General features: G+C 44.4%; 1 protein-coding gene and 1 pseudogene across 5 annotated transcripts in view; both read right to left on the bottom strand.

The window, feature by feature from the left end:
• B4GALT4 (beta-1,4-galactosyltransferase 4) overlaps positions 1 to 19,529 on the bottom strand; it is a 55,651-nt gene that overhangs the window by 13,105 nt on the left and 23,017 nt on the right. For 2 of the 5 annotated variants that reach the window (XR_011074322.1, XR_011074323.1), the window contains exons 4-7: positions 19,097 to 19,284; positions 13,251 to 13,373; positions 11,221 to 11,325; positions 6,696 to 7,449 (exon numbers count right to left, since the gene is read on the bottom strand). Coding sequence is in view for 2 of the 5 variants with exons in the window: in XM_068546700.1 (XP_068402801.1) it covers positions 7,317 to 7,449; positions 11,221 to 11,325; positions 13,251 to 13,373; positions 19,097 to 19,284 (549 nt within the window). In the remaining 3 variants the exon portion in view is untranslated. Of the gene's footprint in view, positions 1 to 5,009; positions 5,027 to 6,546; positions 7,450 to 11,220; positions 11,326 to 13,250; positions 13,374 to 19,096; positions 19,285 to 19,529 lie in introns of those variants that run through there. The other 3 variants (XM_068546700.1, XM_068546701.1, XR_011074324.1) reach the window with 2 other exon arrangements.
• Positions 10,126 to 10,955, bottom strand: LOC137766660 (glycine cleavage system H protein, mitochondrial-like; annotated as a pseudogene).

The raw sequence follows: 19,529 nt of genomic DNA, 5'->3' as shown, positions 1-19,529 counted from the left end.
CTCCAAGGCTTCGGAGCTTCAAAATTCTCTCTCCCTACAAGATTCCATTCTCCTTGTGACTTGATCTCAGCTAGGTTAAGGGAAAGCCTTTTTGCAAGCTAATTCACACTAAAGGGTGAGGGACAGCTAGTCCCCACTCTCTTAATCTTCTCTGCAGATTTTTCCTTAATAACTGAAATTGATCTCAGTTGGCGGAATCCAGTGCAACAGTAGGAGCAGGAACAAGCTATTGTGGAGGAAGATGGCCCACCTGCTGCTCGTTAAATCTTAGCACCTGCCTTCTCTACCACGAACTAGAAAGACAACGGGCCTTCAGTTGGTCATTACCGTCCGCCCCCTCTCCAGCTAGCTTCCTACAAAATAAGACCCTGAACCCAGGTACTCACTATGTCCAGCCCCCAGCAGTTGGGGAGGACACACCTTTCAGCTGAGACAGACCCGGGCCTGAGGACTTCCCTACAGAGAGTCCAGCCGTTCAGGACTCCTGCACTTCCTGCTACGGGGGTCTTCAGTTTAATCTCAGGGCAGCTCCTGCTCTGCCCAGTTTCTGCTTCCATCCTCTCCACCTTCCCTGGAAGCCCAGCCTTGTCCCTCTTCCATCTGGCTTCTGGGACAGAAGTGGGGCTCACAGCGAGACCCAAGCCACACTGTTTAGGGTGAGGCCCTCACCAGCCCCACCAGGCCAGCGGGTGAGACACACCCAGAAAACACCATCTCGAGAAATCTCCCAATTCTGCAACAGGCCTGCTTATCAGGTGGGCAAAGAACAATTACCACCTAACACCGAAAACTGGGTCAGGCTGACTCTGGGGTAGGTTTTACCTGATTGCAATACCAGACGGGTCATCATGCTCCTCGGCTGGCTTTTTCCTCCCCAGATTGTTACTCAGGTTCCTGGCAGGCTGTTCACCCTGAGCGTTAGGAAGCCCTCTGCTCGTGTTTTTTGGCCCTATAACTTTTCCCCCTCATCAGCTGTAATAAACAGGGACTGCTCCCATTCGAAGCAGCAGACCAGGTAGTTTCTGACTACCCATGAAGGAAAGAAGGAATAGTAACAGTCACGCGAGTTTGAAAATCGCATCTCCTCTAAAACCCCACCCCCATCCACGTGACTGACAAGCCGGGCTGTGGTTGAGGAACTGGAAACTAAGCTGCTTTCTCATTTCTATAGAATGAACAACCTCCTTCGTCCTGTGTCATTTCCCTTTCCCGTTTCACCTCACGCAGATCCTTATCATCTCCTACATGTGAGACTGAATCAAAGAAGAAACCCAGAGGAGACTAGTTGTAAGCTATTGAGTTTGCTTTCACATGTGACATTTTTATCACAAGGCTTGAATGGCCACGTCCAATGAGGGAATCCGAAAACATCTTGGGAAAAGGCGCATTGCTGAGAAATGTATAGTTCCCAGACCCTTCTCTAACCCACCCTCCCCCTCACCCCCAATCAACTCCCAAAACACACACACACACACACACACACACACACACACACACACACACACACCTCCTTTGAAAAAGACAAATAGCCAAATCCTGGAGTTAAATGGAGCCACCATGCCCTACTTTCTAGTGGCCTCCACCCTGAGTTCCTCTTGAAAAAAGAGCAGCCCCTGACATCCAGAAGCTAGCCTGGCACTCACAACTAAGCCATGCTATTCTCCTGCCAGACGTAAACAATTCACAGAATACCAGCCTCAGATAAGGTCACATAAAATGAGGCAAAGCGAGGCCACTTCATAATTCTGTCCAAGCACAAAAACAAGGTCACCGTGCCACCCTCAAAATACCAAACACACCCTTTTTTTTGCTAAAATAAGTGACTGCTACGTGCTCACAATTACAGCTCTATTCTTCCTCTAGTCCCTCCCTGTGGGTAAATCAGAACTGTCTTTGCTTTCTGACAACGTCCAATACAGAACACAACCTGCTGGCTTAGAACCTCCCCAAATGACCCACCCCAAACCCAAACGCTCTCATAGACTTTGTCTGACTTCCTTTCCCTGAGACACCTCGAGCTTCCCCATGGTGTGTTCTCAAGAGCTTTTGCAATGAGTCAGAATCTGACTCACGTATCTGCCAGCGTGTCTCCGGGTATCTTTGGTTGAAGGGGATAGACAATATCCAAACAACTCTGCCCACCCTTATTGCCTCTCTTTGTGTATTTGTTTTATTCGATACCATCAAGTTGTTAAGCACATGAGCTTTGGAGTCAAAAACCTGGCTCCAAATCCCAGCTCTGCATGACTTTGGCAAGTCAGCCTCTTGGAACCTGCTTCAGGGAGACAGATCTCACTGGGAGGATTCCGTAAGATATGTAAAGAATGCATTAAAACAGCTAACAGCCTGTAAGAAATACCAACAGGAGGTTATACCATAAATCTGGTCTGAAGATCTCTGCTTGGCCTGTATTCCCTGGGAACATGCCAACTAATATCATGTTACTTCAATTTACTGCAACAAGCTTAATGACCAAATATACTGGTCCAAATTCACTGGCCCTCAAACAATAGTTGTGAGTAATAGCAAAACTCTTATTCAATAGTGGAAGAACGTACTAGGGTATCAAGATAAGGCATTTTAATGGATATATCTCAAGTTCTGTACATTATTTCCAGAATCCTAGCTACAAATGAGATCTCTGCCCTTATTGCCTTCACAAAGAAATCTCATAATCTCCTGACAATGTGATATTCTGGGGGGAAAAAACGAGACACTGGAGCCAAGAGACTTGGGTTCAAATCTTATCTCTTCCTCTTACTAACTTCGGGAAGTTACTTAACTTGAATCTGATTTTTCTTTGCAGTACTACATACACACCTATAGGAACATTGGAAAGTTAAAATTTAAAAACCAAGGAAAATTGAAATACAGAGCAAGCATTCAATTAGTGTGCGTCACCCTTCACCAACCTCTCCACCAAGGCCCCAGATCTCACTCACACACACACACACACACACACACACACACACACACACACACACACACACATCACACACCCTCCTCTGTGAATATCTTTGAGAGACTGGTCTGGCCCTCTCAGCAAGTATAAGATGGTCTTCAGTGGACTTAAAACTAATGAAGGTGGCAATAGCTTAAACATTTAACGTACTAAGGAATAGACTTAAAAAACTTTTTTGGAAAGTGATGGGCAAAAAAGAACTTATGAAATGTTCTTGAATATGCTCCATTTTGTGGGATATACTAATGGCTTTTGAGAGAGACTATATATGTATAGGACTTGGGGAAAGTGGAGGTTTTTAGTCCAGCAGAAAATGTCTTTCCTCTCTCCCAAGAGTCCATTCACAGAGCAGTTGGGGCCCCAGGAAACCCCCAGGGGCTTGAGTGGAAGTGAGGGGGCAAAGGGCAGAAAAACCAGGGAGGGAGTCTGGAAAAATGTTTAGAGACTAGATGAGAATGGAATGCCCTTTTTTTTTTTTTTTTAAATTAATTTATTTATTTTTGGCTGCACTGGGTTGCTGTGCACGGGCTTTCTCTAGTTGCGGTGAGCGGGGGCTACTCTTCGGTGCGGTGTGCAGGCGTCTCACTGCGGTGGCTTCTCTTGTTGCAGAGCACGGGCTCTAGGCATACGGGCTTCAGTACTTGTGGCATGCAGGCTCTAGACTGCAGGCTCAGTAGCTGTGGCGCACGGGCTTAGTTGCTCCACGGCATGTGGGATCTTCCCAGACCAGGGATCAAACCCGTGTCGCCTACTTTGGCAGGCGGATTCTTTACCACTGCACCACCAGGGAAGTTCCTAGAATGGAATGCACTTTCAAGTCCAGAAGGTACCAAACTTCTCTAGGAGCTAGGACAGGGATGTAGAGTCAGGAAACCTTCCTTAAAGAACGTGAGAAGCCCAGGGAATTCCCTGGTGGTCCAATGGTTAGGACTCGGCGTTCTCACTGCTGGAGCCAGGGTTCAGTCCCTGGCTGGGGAACTGAGATCCCACAAGCCGCATAGTACGGCCAAAAAAAAAAAAGAATGAGAAAAGCCCAGATGGAGACAATATGGTGTAATGGAACCTCCACTTCCTCTTCTACCCTACTTAACTCTAATCAATAAAGTGTGTATAAAAATGTCATAAACCATAAAGCACTATAAAAAGGAGTGGTACTATAAGTGAGAAAAAGCAATAAAAACTTTTAAAGTAGTACACTCCTTATGTTAAGTATTTGTGGTGTTCAAACAGACCTGCATCCATATAATCCTCAGCAAGTGTTGTAGGCTTATCTACAAAACTCAGAAAGCTTGGCCTCTTTGTGGCAAATAACAGCAAGAGACACACAGGGCGGGAAATTGGGAAAGCTCGGTTCCTCTGAGGCCAAACTGCCCAGCAGAGCAAGCAGGCAGCCATATGCCTCCTGCCGGTCATGGGCTTCGATTCCCGTTGCAGGTACAGTGGCAGAGAGGGAAAATAAAGGTCTTAAAAAACTATCTTCCACCTCAAGAAGCTTCATAGTGAGTCATTTAAATGACTTGTACTTTATCTTGGTTGAAAGAATTACCTGAAGAATATCAATAGGTATAGGACAGTGGTTTCGAACCTTTAAAAAAAATGCAGATGCCTTGTTAATAGCTGAAAATACATAGGGAGTTCCCACATGGTACTAATTGTATTTTGTTTCCATTGAATGAGAAATTGTTCTCAGTATGGATCCTGAAATTCCTTGCACACACTATTCTCTTCCTTTACCCTCCCCAGCCATGACCAGGGACCCACAGCCTCCAAATTGGAGGCCCCTGGCATAGGCTGTTGGCAATTACAATAGCTCAGTCTGCATTAGATTATAATTAAGAAAATTGGGATCGTTAACCGATACAAACTACTATACATAAAATAGATAAATAACAAAGATGTACGGTATAGCATAGGGAATTATACCCAATATCTTGTAGTAACCTATAATGAACATAATCTGCAAAAAAACCCTGACTCACTATGCTGTACACCTGAAATTAACACAATATTGTAAATCAATTATACCTCAATTAAAAAATCGGGATGGAAAGCTAGAGGAAGATTCTGCAGAGGAGACAAGAGGGTGGGGGAAAAATAAGAAAACCATTATTATTTCTTTTCTAAATAAAGAAAAAACACAGCATTTACTTGTCCCTACTGGGTTAAAGGTAAACCAGGCCAGCCCTAGGTAAACCTGTCACGTCCACAAAATGCATTTTCCTTTCTTCTCCTTCCCCACTTGGATGGTGACTGCTGTCTTTTTGGAAGCCCCAAATCCTCCTATTCCCTCCCTCTCGCTGTTTGGGAAGGATATTATTTACACTAACTGGCTGGCACGCACTCATGTTGAATTTTAAAAATTAAGTGTCATGTAATAATGATGGATTGAGAAACCCTGGGGCACAGTTGCATAATACATGCTCAAAAACATCCACATCTACATTATTTGTATCCATTCCCTTAGGCGAACAAAATATTCTTATTTCTGTTCTGAGCCAGTATCCATCTCCGATTACCTTCCTTAGATTATCCTCCCACATTTCCCGCCCCTCTCCCAGGAAGCTCAGCAGTACCAAATCAGTGCCATGGCCCCGCCTTCCTTCCAAATCAAAGGCCTCAGGAGCCCTGGCTCCACCCCTTCCTATCCTCTCACCAACCAGGTGTGCCCCTGAGGCAGCCCTGCTGCGCCCATTACTGATCACAAGCACAGGAGGATGAAGAGAACAAAAACACAACACGGCCCAGGAGCCGAGACTCAGAGGCACCTGCCACAGGCCTGGAGCTGCCTCACAAGGAGGCTGTGCACGGAAGAACAGGATGGAACAACAGAAGGATGAAGGCGGGAGAGAGGGGGAAGGCTTAGTCTCATCTGTTTTGTTTTTAAGCCGTAGGATTACTGACATGAATACATCTGGAAGCTAGAACTGAGCAGGACCCTACGGGGCCTTCCTGGAAAAGACCCACCCCCATGTCCTCCCCCATGTCTTGTCTGTAGAGAAACTTTAGCCTCCTAGGCCTTCCCTGAGTTCCAAAGAGTAAATTTAATCGGAGAAGTGAGAAAATGCAGAAAGAAAGGAAAACAGTCTAACAAGACAAAATAATAATAGTTTAGCCATTAGACAAAGTCAAGGACCTTTAGTTCCTTCTCAAGGGCTATAGATAATATTCTGAGCCATATCCTTTGAGCTGTTTGGCAGATACTGAAACCCCCATCAGGTGGAAGAAGTTAACTGTATGCTGCCCACAAGCACATAGACCCCAGACCAGTTGGAAGCAGAAGGTTGTTGATGTTGACTCCTGATTACATCACCACCAGCCAATCAGAAGACTGTCCGTGAGCTGATCACACATCCCACAACCCCTCCTTCACCCTGTCTTTAAAAACCTTTCCCTGAAAGCCTTCAGGGAGTTTGGGCTTTTAAGCACTAGCTGCCTGGACTCCTTGCTTGGCGCCTGCAGTAAACGCTGCGCTTTCCTTCACCACAACCCAGTGTCAGTAGATTGGCTTCACTGCATGTGGGCAAACGGACCCAAGTTTGGTTTGGTAACAAAACAACAGTAAAAAAAAAGATTGAACACCCAAAGCATTTTCATATTTTACTACAGAGGTACTTCTGATGTATTATTAGTTAATATGTAATTTGTAAACTGCTACTTCATATCCTATACGTACAAAATCATTTTACAAAAATGTTCTGAAAACTAGTAGATAAAATGTTACTGGAAGGCGTACCTGGGCAGGTGACACCTGCCGCAGGGCAGCAGCCATAGCAACAGTACAACCACCGCAGCTGCTCTCCACCTGATGCGGTCCTTCTGCCACCTCTTCGGTCCCAAGTTCGCGGCATCTTCATTCTTCACCTTTCTCCCCTCTTCTTCGGCCTTCTTCTCACCTGGGAGCCGCCACTTCCCAGATGACCATGCAGGATAAATGAGTAACAGAAATACATCTTCAACCCTTTCCTGCTTGGACAAGAACAATCCTGGTTCTCTGGGACATTCAGCAATCTTATCTCCTGTGGCATTTTTTATCCCAGAAAATATGTGTCACTTCAAACTTAAATAAACCTTCTTCAATCAGAGTTCTCAAATAGCCTTCATGGTATCTTCTGAGTGGTCCTTTTATACTTAGTCCTTCAAGCATCTACATTACAATATTTAACCCTCATGATCAAAACAATTGTTTTACATTCCATATCACCAGGAGTTCTGCTAAGAAAATACGAAAGAGGGAGAATCAGCTCAACAATTGGCTGCAACAAGTTCTTAATGTGTGCTACTAGGGGAAGTCTCTAGGCCAAAATTATTGCAATCAAATGTTCAGTTCCTCCAAATGTCAGCAGAAGAGCCAGGGTCACGGGCCAGACCAGAAATCCACTGTGATGTTGACATATAAAGGATTGTAATCCACAGAGAGTAATTTATAATCACAACTGCTCAACCCATCTGTTCTCCAGACACGTGACACCTGATGTAAGAGCTTCATCCTGAAGATAAAGAACAAATGTGAAAGATAAGAATTTAACGTCTATTTCCACTGTTTTTTGCCTTGTCACAAAGTTTGGCAAACGCATCTTTGTAAATTATTGCACTTGTTGGGTTTCCTGCTGCAAAAGAAGTTTATTTTCCCCATCTAAGGTAACAGACACTAACGATAGCCATGTGTTCACATGGCAAACCCCATGGAAGACCCTGAGGACCAATGATCAGAAAAGTCCTTCACGCAGTGAGCCCCCGGTCTACAGGACAGAAGGATGTACAATGATACATCTCATCCACTGCTGACAGGTCCTTGGATAAGCTTCAGGGGACCTATGAATCCTCCAATGTTGCTGGGAGAACTTTGTGTCTGCAGGCAGGGTGGGTACTCATAAGAGACTCATAGGAACTTCAAATAAAGTTAAACTGTATGCAGAGGAGGCTGAATGAAGTGACACCTAACTTCATGAGGGACTATGAGGGGTCATAGAGAAGGTGAATTTGAACAAGGTTTGAAAGAGAAGAAATTCACAGCAGAGAAGATGAGGGAAGGGACACCCAGGAAAAGAGACCACCCTCTGCAAGACACAGAGACATGTCAAAGAGCAGGATGTGTTTGAAGAAGAGGAAGTAATTGTGTGGCTGGAGCCCGAGGATGCAGGGAGAGGGGTGGTGTTGAACTGAATTGGTCTCTAGGAGCTGAGCAGTGAAAAGTATGCATTTCGGTTACAGTAACAATGTGGATGGAGACTAGAAGCATAAAGTTGAGCTAAATAAAGTCAGAGAAAAATAATACAGCATGATTTCATTTATATAAAATTGAAAAACATGCAAAACTAAACAATCTTTTGTATATGGATACAAACGCATGGGAAAATAAGAAAACCAGAAACAGCAAAAATAATTTTAATTACCATCAAAATTCAGGAAAGTATTTCCTCTTGGGGTGGGGGGAAGATATGGGATAAGGAAGGGCCACACAGGTAAAGGGCATAAATTGGCTAGAGGACACGACCAGTGGTCATGGTATCAAGAATCTTCAGATTCTTCATACAGTTGGTAAGTATTCTTTTGTATCTATTCATTAATTATTATTATTTTAATTTAGAGAGAAAAATGCACACCTATGGGCAAAGGCTCAAAAGACACATGGAAAACAGAAATAGCTGCTTTGTTAAAGTGGTAGATTCTAACAAAAGGGCTAAAAGTCTTTTAATATTGTTTTAAAATGTAGACTCTAGCAAAAAGGCTAAAGGCCTTTAATACAGTTTCAAACATTAGGGAAAAAAAAACACCCACCAGAACAAAGAAATGTCGATTTTTCAGACATAGCCCCCAAAAGAATTGGTTTATCTTCCAGGATTTCTCGGTGAAAGGGTTAATTCCTGGGGCAGGAGCACAAGATGAGCTCATCACACCAGAGCAAAGGGAAAAAAGCTCGCAAAAGGACTGCAGTTACGTCAAAGGATTCGGGAGCCCGCTGGAAAAAGGTAACATTTGCCAAAGACAATCTGAGCATCGAAAAGAATATTAACTACATCCAGAAGGATGTAGGAAGCATCAACTCATCATTTTGAAATAAAAAATCAATGCTGATTCTTTCCCTTTATCCTGCCTTTTCTATACGAACTGTACCCCAGGGTACTCAGACAGCTGAAGAAGGCACATCATTCTTTGTAGAAAAATCTATCTAATAAATGCAGAAGGATTGACAGAACATCATAATTTTGCAATCCCTAACTGAATAATAAATTTAGGCAATGATCACCGATGGCTGCTAAAATAATTAGATGAAGACTGATGGGGACCCTCACAATGACTGTATGAGGCCGACAACACGTGAACCCACAGATCAATCCTGACATCACCAAAACATGACCAGACATCATGCCCCCTTGTTGGGATACAAAAGGAGATACATGGCACTATAGAGGAAGTGTTCTTGCCCCCAAATAGTACCGGAATCTGTTTAAGCCTCTAGATCGAAGACCTAGCTTATAAGGAAATGCAGAGGCACAAATTAAGTTATAGCACAGGGATGTGACTGGCAAAACCCACAATGTAGGAAATTCCATCAGACAAATGACCTGGTTTGTTCAACAAATAAATTACAAGGGGGAAAAAAAAGGAGGGAAGGGGGAACCTACAGATTAAAAGTGATTTCAGAGAAATCATTCAAATGCAATGTGTGGACCTTGTCTACAATCCTGATCTGAATAAACCAACTGTTTAAAAAAATTTATTAAAGCATTTATGAGATAATCAGGGAAATCTGAACACTGTCTGGACATTTGATGACACTAAGGATGTATTGATAATTTTATTTTAGGTATGATAATGGTATTGCAGTTTCTTTTTTTTAATTAGGAAGTTGAATATTTTATTAGTAAACTGTTTCTTATTTTCCTGTAAGGCTGTTGCTTCACTGTATAAAAATAGCACCAGTAAACACAGTATGTTGCAAAATTAAGAGAGTAATGTTCTTCATTGGACACTATACAACTAACAAACTTTTCTCCACCGCCATTTATTTCCAGTGGGAAGTTCATTGAGTATTTTGACCCAAATCCAGGGATGGCTGTAAGCAAGTTACAATATTATATAAGGTTAAGATAACAATGTTATCCTTGAATTACATAATTTTCATAACTAGTTTTACCACAAATAATTTCAGGAATTCTGAATATTATAACTGGAGACTAGCCTAAAAATCATCGGGTGTTGTGAAAAAGATGCATAGTGTTTATCTGAAGTCATTAGGAAGTTACCGGGTATTTTCTTCAGGCAACATCGTTGCAACTAGTTTCTTTTGCTAAAAGTTGCTTTTTAAAAATCTATCCACCACTAATTTAAGACAACTATGCTAGATTAAGTTGTGTCAAACTAGTTTATTTAGGGGTTCCATTTTCACTCAATAGATTTTATGTATTTCTCATATGCTTCTTCACTCATTAGTTCATCTAGTTCTGAAGGGTTACTGAGTGTCATCTTGATCAGCCAACCATCTTCATAACAAGATCTGTTGACAAGTCCTGGATTTTCTGCTAGAGCTTCATTAGTTTTAGTTACTTCTCCTGATAGAGGAGAATAGAGTTCACTAGCAGCTTTCCCACTTTCCAAAGCACCAAATTCCTCGTTTGTTCAATTTTGTCCCAACTTCAGGCAGACTACAGTAAACAACATCTCCCAAAGCTTCCTGTGCAAAATTGCTGATCCCCACTGTTCCAACACCGTTTTCTGTTGTTACCCATTCACGTTTGTCTGTGAATTTAGGACCCGACAGCAGAGCGGGTCTGGTGCGCAGCGCCCGGAAGGCGCCTGCCCGCAGTCCCCAGGGCCGCGGCGGGCAGGGCACGCTGGGCACAGAGATGGCCCACACGCTCCGCACGGCCCGCAGCGCCGTGTTCGCAGGGGTGCAGAGGGTCTCCACACAGCACCTCTGCAGTTCTTTTTTTAAGACTTCTTTTAAGGATACTATTGAAATATTTACACAGGAAATGCTGCGATATCTCATTTGCTTCTAAAGAATCCAGTGGGGGAGGAGAAGAAAGTGGGAGAAGAAGAGAAGCCATGAGTTGATAACTGTTGAAACTGGGAATGTGGTACGTGTACATGTGAATTCAATGGACTGTTCCCTCTGCTTTTGGGTCTGTCCGAAAATTACCTCAATAAAAAGCTTTGAAAAAAATAAACTGGCTTATCTGATCAAATCTGGCATAGGACTGCTGACAGAAGAGACTACACAGGTAGCCTGCCAGGCACGTGGATCCAGGACTTACCGTTCTACATTCACCTCATTGCCTTGGTCTCTCTTGTGGAAGATCATAGTATATTTACCCACTTCAGGCAGTGGCCGGGTTATTTTCATTCTATGAAGCTCAACCCTGGAAAAATAGCAGAGGTGTTTAAAAAAAAATTCTATCCCAATTATCTACCACTAGGCACTTAAAAAAGAATCATTTGCAAAAATTTACATATATGTGCACATACACATATCTTGATTATTTAGGTATTAAAAAAAAAAAAGAATTTTCTTATGTTGGGCCTCAGGCAGTAAGTCCATAGAAGAATCACCCTTAACATTTACTACTGAGGTACAAAGAAGATGTGTCAATTTATACATTGTCATTTTCCAGAAACAACTGAGAAAATACATCTTTAAAAAATCAAGTCTCTTAGGATCCCTAATTTACTTAGTGTTTCCTTCTTTTAACAGGGAAAGTCATGACTGTTAAATGTCACAAACCTAGGTTCAAATCTAGACTCTGTTATTTACAACCTTGGTAAGTCAATTCATTATTCCAGGCCTGGGTTTCCTGAACCGTAAAATGGCAATGGTGTTAGAGTTGATCTGACAGGCTCAAATGAGACTGCCCACATGGAACATTCTTTGCAAACTGTAATGTACTATATAAGCAGAAAGAGGGTGGTGCCTGTTGCACAGGTGAGTAAATAAGTATTTAGTAAAGAAATTTCAGCAAATGTTTATGCTCAAATCAGTTGGTTTATCCATAGCGTTAGTCAAGAACCGCTCTGGAGGCCATGATGTTCTTATCAAATGAAAGCAAAACTTGGGGCTCCCCTTTACCTTGAAACCGAGGAGCAACAGGAAAAAAGAGAGTGAAGATACATCATCAGTGTAAAATTCTACTAACCATCCCATCTGGGCAGTGAAATGGATTTGGGGAACATGATGGATACGGTTGACTCCGAGCCCTTGCTATTCCTGCCCTGAAATCTAGCAGGTACCCTCTGTCCACTTCATAAGACACGGCCACACAGGCTGCTGATGGGCTGGGCCATGAAGTGCCGCTGCCCATCACTACGGCCATTTCTATGCAGCCTTTGGTCAGGGAGATCCGTTCCCTCCTGCCAGAAACATTCCAGAGACTCTCAGCCTAGACCTGGGAACGAGACCAGCATGGAGCCCGGCTTCTTCATGCTGAAGCAATGGAAAAGCAATGGAAAATATCTGGCAGCCACACATCTATTAATTCAGAACACTAGCTGAGAAATTTTCTTTCTAAGAGGCAACAACAGGAGGAAAGGGGGTCTCCTAATAGAAAGACCCTGTTGTTACAAGTATGAAGATACTGGCCCCAGGCTATTGAATAATTACTTATTTCTGGGAGTTAGGGATATCCATAACTATCTGGCCATGAAACCCAAGTTCAGGGAAGGGGGCTGAGAGGGGAGACCAGGCATATCCCCTTTGAATCCCCCAGAGCAGAAAAGAGCCCAAGAGAATCTGAGGGTCATGCCAGCAGCTCCGAGTCAGGCCAGGGAGTCAGGCCAGCAGCTGCTCCCACGGAGTGCGGGGCTGGCTCGTGTATAAGGAGAGGACATCTTGGCCTGCTTCGGGGCGTGCAACTCCTCACAGGCTGCTGGCACTCCCTGCTCTGCACACTGGGAACTACCAGGGTCGCCTGGGGTCTGAGAGAAAGCAGAGGCTTAGAACAGGCCTCTGGCCACTTTCCTCAGGTGGCAGTTTTGCAGACGCTCTGGTCTGGGACTTGCCATTCACGTGTGAGACTCTATCTCAGTAGGTAATACCTGCTGACAAGTCCACGGAGACCTCCATCAACACTCCCAGACCCCGGACACCCATTAGCCAGGACTAGACCACCCTCCATCATTTCTGAACTGCCAGTGGCAAAGAGCGATTTGGGCCGCCTTGCTCACCCCCAACCCCCTGCCACCCTTCAAGCCCAAGTCGGAGCCTCATGACCTGCTGGCCTGGCACCCACAGGAACCATACACAACCACTGCTAGCAGAGCCCCGTGGAGGGGACCTGTCTCTGTTGTTCACCTGAGTCTGAGGTCATCGTCTTCGCCTCCCCATCCCCAGTAGTTGTTAGAGAATCCATTCACCTTGAAAAACTGCTCTCGGCTTAGGGCAGTAACACCCCCAAAATACCCACTGTAACGTAACCTGGAGCGAAAGAGAGGAGAGAAATGGTAAGAATGTTAGTGCAAAGTCCTTTTGCTCTCCACAGGTGCTTCAGAAGTCTCGGACTGCAGGGCGGGCATTCTAGGAACACTGTGAAGACCGTGAACTTTCACCCATCCACTCCTGCTTGACAGCCAGCTCCCACGTTCTTGGCCTTCCTTGTCTGGCCTTCTGTCCTCTGTCTACACAAGCTCTCACATCTGCTCACTAAGCAAGGTGCCACCCACCTTTTATTGTTGGTGTTTGTGTGCAGAGGTCTACAGAGGTACCTGTAAATGTGCACTATAACATCAGATCTGGATGATAGATTTCATCTCATGTGCCAACCCAATGAATAGTTGTGGCTGCCAAGGGCTCTGGGTTAAGAGCATTCTGAGGCTGCATCCAGGTTTGGTGTGAACGAGTGGCTTTTTACTTTTACTTTTTTTTAGGGAGTGGGGTGGAGAGCAGGAGAGAGCTCCTGTACACACTTTGTATGCAGACATCCACTTATATGCATACAAATCTCCGTCTCAGAGTCTGTTTCCTGGAGAACCCAACATACCTTAATAACCCTGAGGTTTCCAGCTTGGGCAACTGGGTAGATGACAGTGCCTCTCACAAAAACAGGGTATAGAAACTGATAATTAGGTTTTGAGAAGAAGACAAATTATGGTTTGGATAAACTGAATATGAGGTACCCTTGGGGCTTTTGCCAGTGGGAAAAAGGATACAAGGTCCAAGTTCAATACAGAGGAGTGGCTACAGCTTTGGAAATAAGCTGTCAAGAGGTGGTACCTGAAGGCACAAGGGTAGGGAAAGCTGCCCGAAGACAATGTAGTACGTGAAAAGAGGAGAGTAAAAAGGGTGGAGCTGTGGGGATACCAACAAGGAAAAGGGGAAAGAAAAGAGGTCAAGAGGTCCCTGTCAGAGAGCGCTTCCCACTCATTTAGGACTCATGGATTATTGGTAGACAAATTAACAAATCTGAGAAATAAAGATGTCCCCTTGACTAGAACACTGTAACAATTCAGAAATGCAAATGAAGGCAGCTTAATAACTTGGATGTTACTGAATAAGAGGATGTGAGTATATATGGAGGATTTCTAACTTTAATTAATGTCAGTTCAAAGTATTCCAGGACCAATAAAATATGTCTGCTTTTCTAGATAAGAAGAAAAACCAAAAGGAAAGATCAATAATCACGTAGACACTTGCCATCTAATAGGTGGAGTCCCAAAAGTTAATTTGTAGCTCAGCTGTTTGTTTCTATGTTCTGAGTACAGATGGGGAGGACCCTGCTTAACCCACAATGGAAATAGATTTACTTATATACCCCCAATCTAAAATTCTGGAAAATAACAACCTAAAACAAACAAAAAGAACAAAGTGCTCAGAAGGCAGCTATTACTGACCAAGACATTGACTGCAGTGACTTGTTGCCATAGTTACTGGACTCTGTTTGGCTGGGAAGGGGTTCCTAAACTACCTGAAAAGTAGCAGCTTCATCAGAACACTGAGTGGAACCACTGCCCAGGCATAACCTGCCACGCACTGAAAAGGGGTCACCAGGAGGGAACCGGCACTGATGACTTGGTAGTGACCTATTAAGTAACGACTATCCACTGTGTGCAAAGCAGCTGGCTAAACGCTAGATTAAGTGGGCCCTGCCCTCACACACAGTTGATAGTCCAAGAGAAGTGAACATTATCAGGGTTCTGAGGAAGGAGATGCCACACGTCAGGGCAGGTGGGCCTGGGAGGATTCAGACAGGTAGAAAACTGGGGGAACTCCTGGTGATCAGAACTCCATGACGGAAGGCACAGAGGGAGAAAAGTGCAGGCTGTGTGAGGAGCACCGAGAGGCCAGTTTAGCTGCAGTGGGAGGTGCAGGAGGAGACCAGTTGGAAAGAAAGGTTAAAGAAGTATCAGTTTCTCAGCTGCCTCTTAGGTGCCAAATACCTGCATGTTTATTGATCTTTCCTTCTGGTTTTTCTTCTTATCTAGAAAAGCATAAATAGTTGATTGGCCCTGAAATAGTTTTACTTATTTTTAAAGGACTGTAAGGCCCAAGGGTGGGGAAAATGGAGTCATTAAATAACAGTAAAGTCCTTGTAGAAAGCAGGCAGGTACCAAAGGAATTCTTGGCAATAAAATTTCCCACAGGCCAGTACAGATCTTTATCACTGACCCATAATCACTGGGATAAACAAGATTTATTTCTGTCTTCATCAGAGTCTGAGATAGTTGAGACAAGTTACTTTAACTTCTTCCCTCTGCATGTGTGTAAAGTGAAAACACTTCTTGCGCTTCCCTTCATACTCATGGGGCAGTTGTGACAATGAATAGTGTGCTGATTTAAGCTCTGTGGTGCAGGGACACACAGTTACCAGCAGAGGGCAGACACTTAGCCACCTGCAACTGCACCTGCCAGCAACTAGAGGGATTTTGTCCAAAGGAGGAAGGGCAGTAAGTAAGGAGGAGGAAGACAACTCCTACATTACCTATGCAAACCTCCCCCAAACCACAGAAGATGAAGCAGTTTACATGATACATACAATAAAGTAGAAAAACATAAATGACAAACCAGGACTAGAGGAAAACTTCAATCAGGTAGAAGATTAGAATAGGAAATATACTAGAACTCTGATCTGCAAATAAGATTCTTTTCAGCTTCTAAAAGAAGGTCATGGATTTGACTCTGAGCTTCTTGCATCCAGATCAAAAGAGGAGACACATTCAGTCACCTGGTTTACATTAGGGAAACTGTCAGTTACTCAAGGAAGACAAAGGCTTCCTGAGTTCTAGTTATAAAAGAAACGTCTGGCCAATTACAATAGCAAGTTAAAACAGCAAGATTCGTACAGGGGCTGTTTTCAGAGTGAGTGGCATCTGATAAAACCCACGATCATCATACCAAAGTTTTACTCAAGATCAGTTCCCAGCAGGAATGCCTAAAAACTCATTTTCTTATGGTCCAGCTTAATGCAAAGATAAAATCTAGAATCCCAACAAAAGGCCTGTCCTTGATACAATCCTGTGTATCCATACTCCAAAAACAAACAAATGAGAAAACAATCCTGTGTGATTGTCATTTCTCACCACAGATGTCTAGAAAGACTGGGCAATGGGAAGTTATCACCCATGTCAAGGGTCTGAAGTACAGGTATTCTACGTCGTAGAGAGTGACATCTTAATACCAATGAGTGAGCAGATGGCTAGCATGCTTCTGAAAATACCAAGGTACCCGGTCATGATATGCTGCTTTCTTCAGTGCAGAGGTGGCTCACGGACCAGAAAGCAAAATCTCCAGATAATGATCAAGTTCCCCAAAAGAAAAAGTCCTGGGATTCTCTTCCAGACCCTTCTCCTGCCCTCTGGCCCCACTGCCCCTGGAGCATGGAGGCAGGAGTGGGCATCTGCCTCTCATCTTCTCCCCTCCTGCCTTGCTCCATCCCACACACTAAAGGCCAGCTGAACTGACCTTTCTCCTGTCATTCCTGGCTGTAACCATGTGTCAGCAGCACTCTAATTCCTTCCACAGGAACTCCAAACTCCTTACCAGACTGAACAACGCCTGCCTAATCTGGCCCCTGCCTACCCTCATCTCTAGCGTCTCCTCCCTCCACCATCTCAGACATTCATTCTCCAGCACTAAGGAACTACCCGCCTTTCCTCAAAACCTGTGCCATGTTCTCTCTTGCTTCCACATGTTGGAACTCTGCTGGGAAGCTCCCACTGATTCCACAAGATGAAGATGTCACATTTCCTGGACAACAGCTTTAAAGCCTTCCCTAGGTGTTTCTTAAAGAGAGTGTGCTCTCACCCACTGTGGCTTATTCTAGGTATTTGTTTATATCCCACACTTTACACAGGGACTAGGTTTAAAGTCTGTACCTGACGCAAAGATCGCCTGCAGTCAGCGTTACTCTTGGAAATCTCTTAAACAGTCCAAAGTGAGAAACCTACACAATAAGAGCAACATGGAAACCAAGAGCAAGGGAGGCATCAAGAGATTCATGGTTTGCAAAAACTTCTTTAGCACTATTCTGTACCCAGTTTTGTACAGATCACTGGGATCGCTGCTTACGGCAGCACTAACCAACAAAACCTTGTCATCTTCAACTTCTCCCTCTCTCCCAGCTCTCACTTCCTCCCAGCAACCAAGACCTGCTGAGCCAACCTCCCAAAAGACTCCTAACTGATGTTACAGCTCTCCCCTCCATCCTCACCCTCGCTCTCCAATCCAGGCTCTCTTCCATGGATGGATCCAACCTGGGATCTTTGAAAGCCTTGGTAGTCGAGGTGTAATTCACAGATCAAACCTTGCTGCCAAAATATCATCTGGGAGCTGGTTAGATACACAGAATCTCACAACAGAATCTGCATTTTAACAGAATCCCCAGATGATTCATATGCACATTTGAATTCCAGACTCACTGGCTGAAAATGCAAATCTGATCCTGTCATCCCAGTTGACATGCTATTATAGGGACCAACAAATTATAGCCCGCAGGCCTCATCCGGCTTACCACCTGTTTTTGTATGGTTTGTGAAGTAAGGATGGTTTTTACTTTTCTAAATGACTGAGAAAAAATAAGAATATTTCACACACACACAAAAAGAGATTCAGGGTTTGCATCTCATGCTCGCTTCCCAGAGTAGACACTGGTGGAATCTCCCATTTTATTTTATAGTGTTACAGTTCTCTCTCTCCCTCGGCCTCACCCCCACCCCGTACTCTCCCTCTCATTAGCACGTGCTCCTAGTTGAATTTGCAGAAGTGAAGTGCAAAGCTGACACAGCCCCACTGCAGCTGCCTGTCTCCCCGGAGCAGTACACACCAGGGAGTGCCGTGAGGAGGGGCACTTGGCCTCATTCAGATTGGTCTCAGGGCCCCTAGTGCAGTAAGCACCCCACGTGTGAGCACACACGAAGGGCAGGGCTTGGTGGAGGCTGACAGGTAAGTGTGCACATATATAAGTGAACATATAGTTTCCCTTGTGGAGAACTTTCTTGGTCACTAATTCCCCTCAGTTGTTCTCAAATAGGAACTGGTACAAAATAAGGTTGAAAAGCAGCTATGCCTCTGTGTGTGTGTGTGGTAGAGGGTGGGATGGGGCGGCGGAGGGGGGGGGTGGGGTGCGGGCTATGAAAGCAGAAATGAGGTGCCTGGCTCTTCCCACAGTGACCTTGAGAGAAAGGAACTTGTCCTGGGTGTCCTGGCTCCTGAGCAGACCACTTGATGGATATGCCCCTTCCCAGTCTCCCTCCGGACTCGGTCTGGAAAGAGACATCACAGTCTCACAAAAGAGACCTAAAAGCTGACCTGGAGGCACACTCTTGTTACCTCTTAGAGGCAGAAGGCACGGAGAGATAGATAAGTTACTTGAGTTCTACTCAGCGTGGGAGCCCTTGCAAAAGTTCCACCAGGCGGGCCCTGCAGGGGAGGCTGGCCGCCATTTGCAAAGCCTGGACTATTTTCCCTCCCCTCCTCTCTCCCATTTTATCCTTGTGATCCTCTGCCAAGGCTGTTGGAGGATTTTTTCCTAATAAGAAAAAAAATCGAATTTCTCTAATTCCTGTTTTGAACTTTGAGTGATATATCATGGACCATTTTTCCTATTTCTCATTTTCTGCAGACACCCTGGACACAGTGTCTGCACAGCCTTGATGATAACAGGCCAGGCTTCTGACCTAAGGCAGCTGTGAGCAGAGCCGCCTTACCTGTACCCAGTGCTGTTCCTGCCAACCACCAGATGCCTGGGCTGATCCTCACACTTGTAAAGGTTCAAATCGTTCTCGGGCACCAGGTCCACATCATGGAATATGAAGCAGTCCCAAATTTCATCCTTGAGAGCTTCTAGATAGCCCACATTCAGGAGTTTGGCGCGATTAAACTTTTTACTTCCAGCCTATAGATATGGAAATTAAAACTTGAAAAGCTCCTGAGACAAGATTTCACACTGTTCCCCTGTTCAGTTCACATGCAGAAGCTGGTATTATTCTTGCTAATGCACAAGAGTATACATATGACATAAAAATCTGACACAGTAGATGCAATAACAATAACAGGCCCTTTGTGTTTTTCTTTAAGCTTCATACATACTTGTATTCCATAACTAAAAACACCTTGAAATGAAGAGTTGTTGTTTAATAG

This window comes from Eschrichtius robustus, chromosome 6 (genome assembly GCF_028021215.1).
Source record: "Eschrichtius robustus isolate mEscRob2 chromosome 6, mEscRob2.pri, whole genome shotgun sequence".
Classification (NCBI taxonomy): domain Eukaryota; kingdom Metazoa; phylum Chordata; class Mammalia; order Artiodactyla; family Eschrichtiidae; genus Eschrichtius; species Eschrichtius robustus.
Note: the sequence above shows the minus strand (reverse complement) of the source record. Positions and strands in the feature narration are given on the sequence as shown.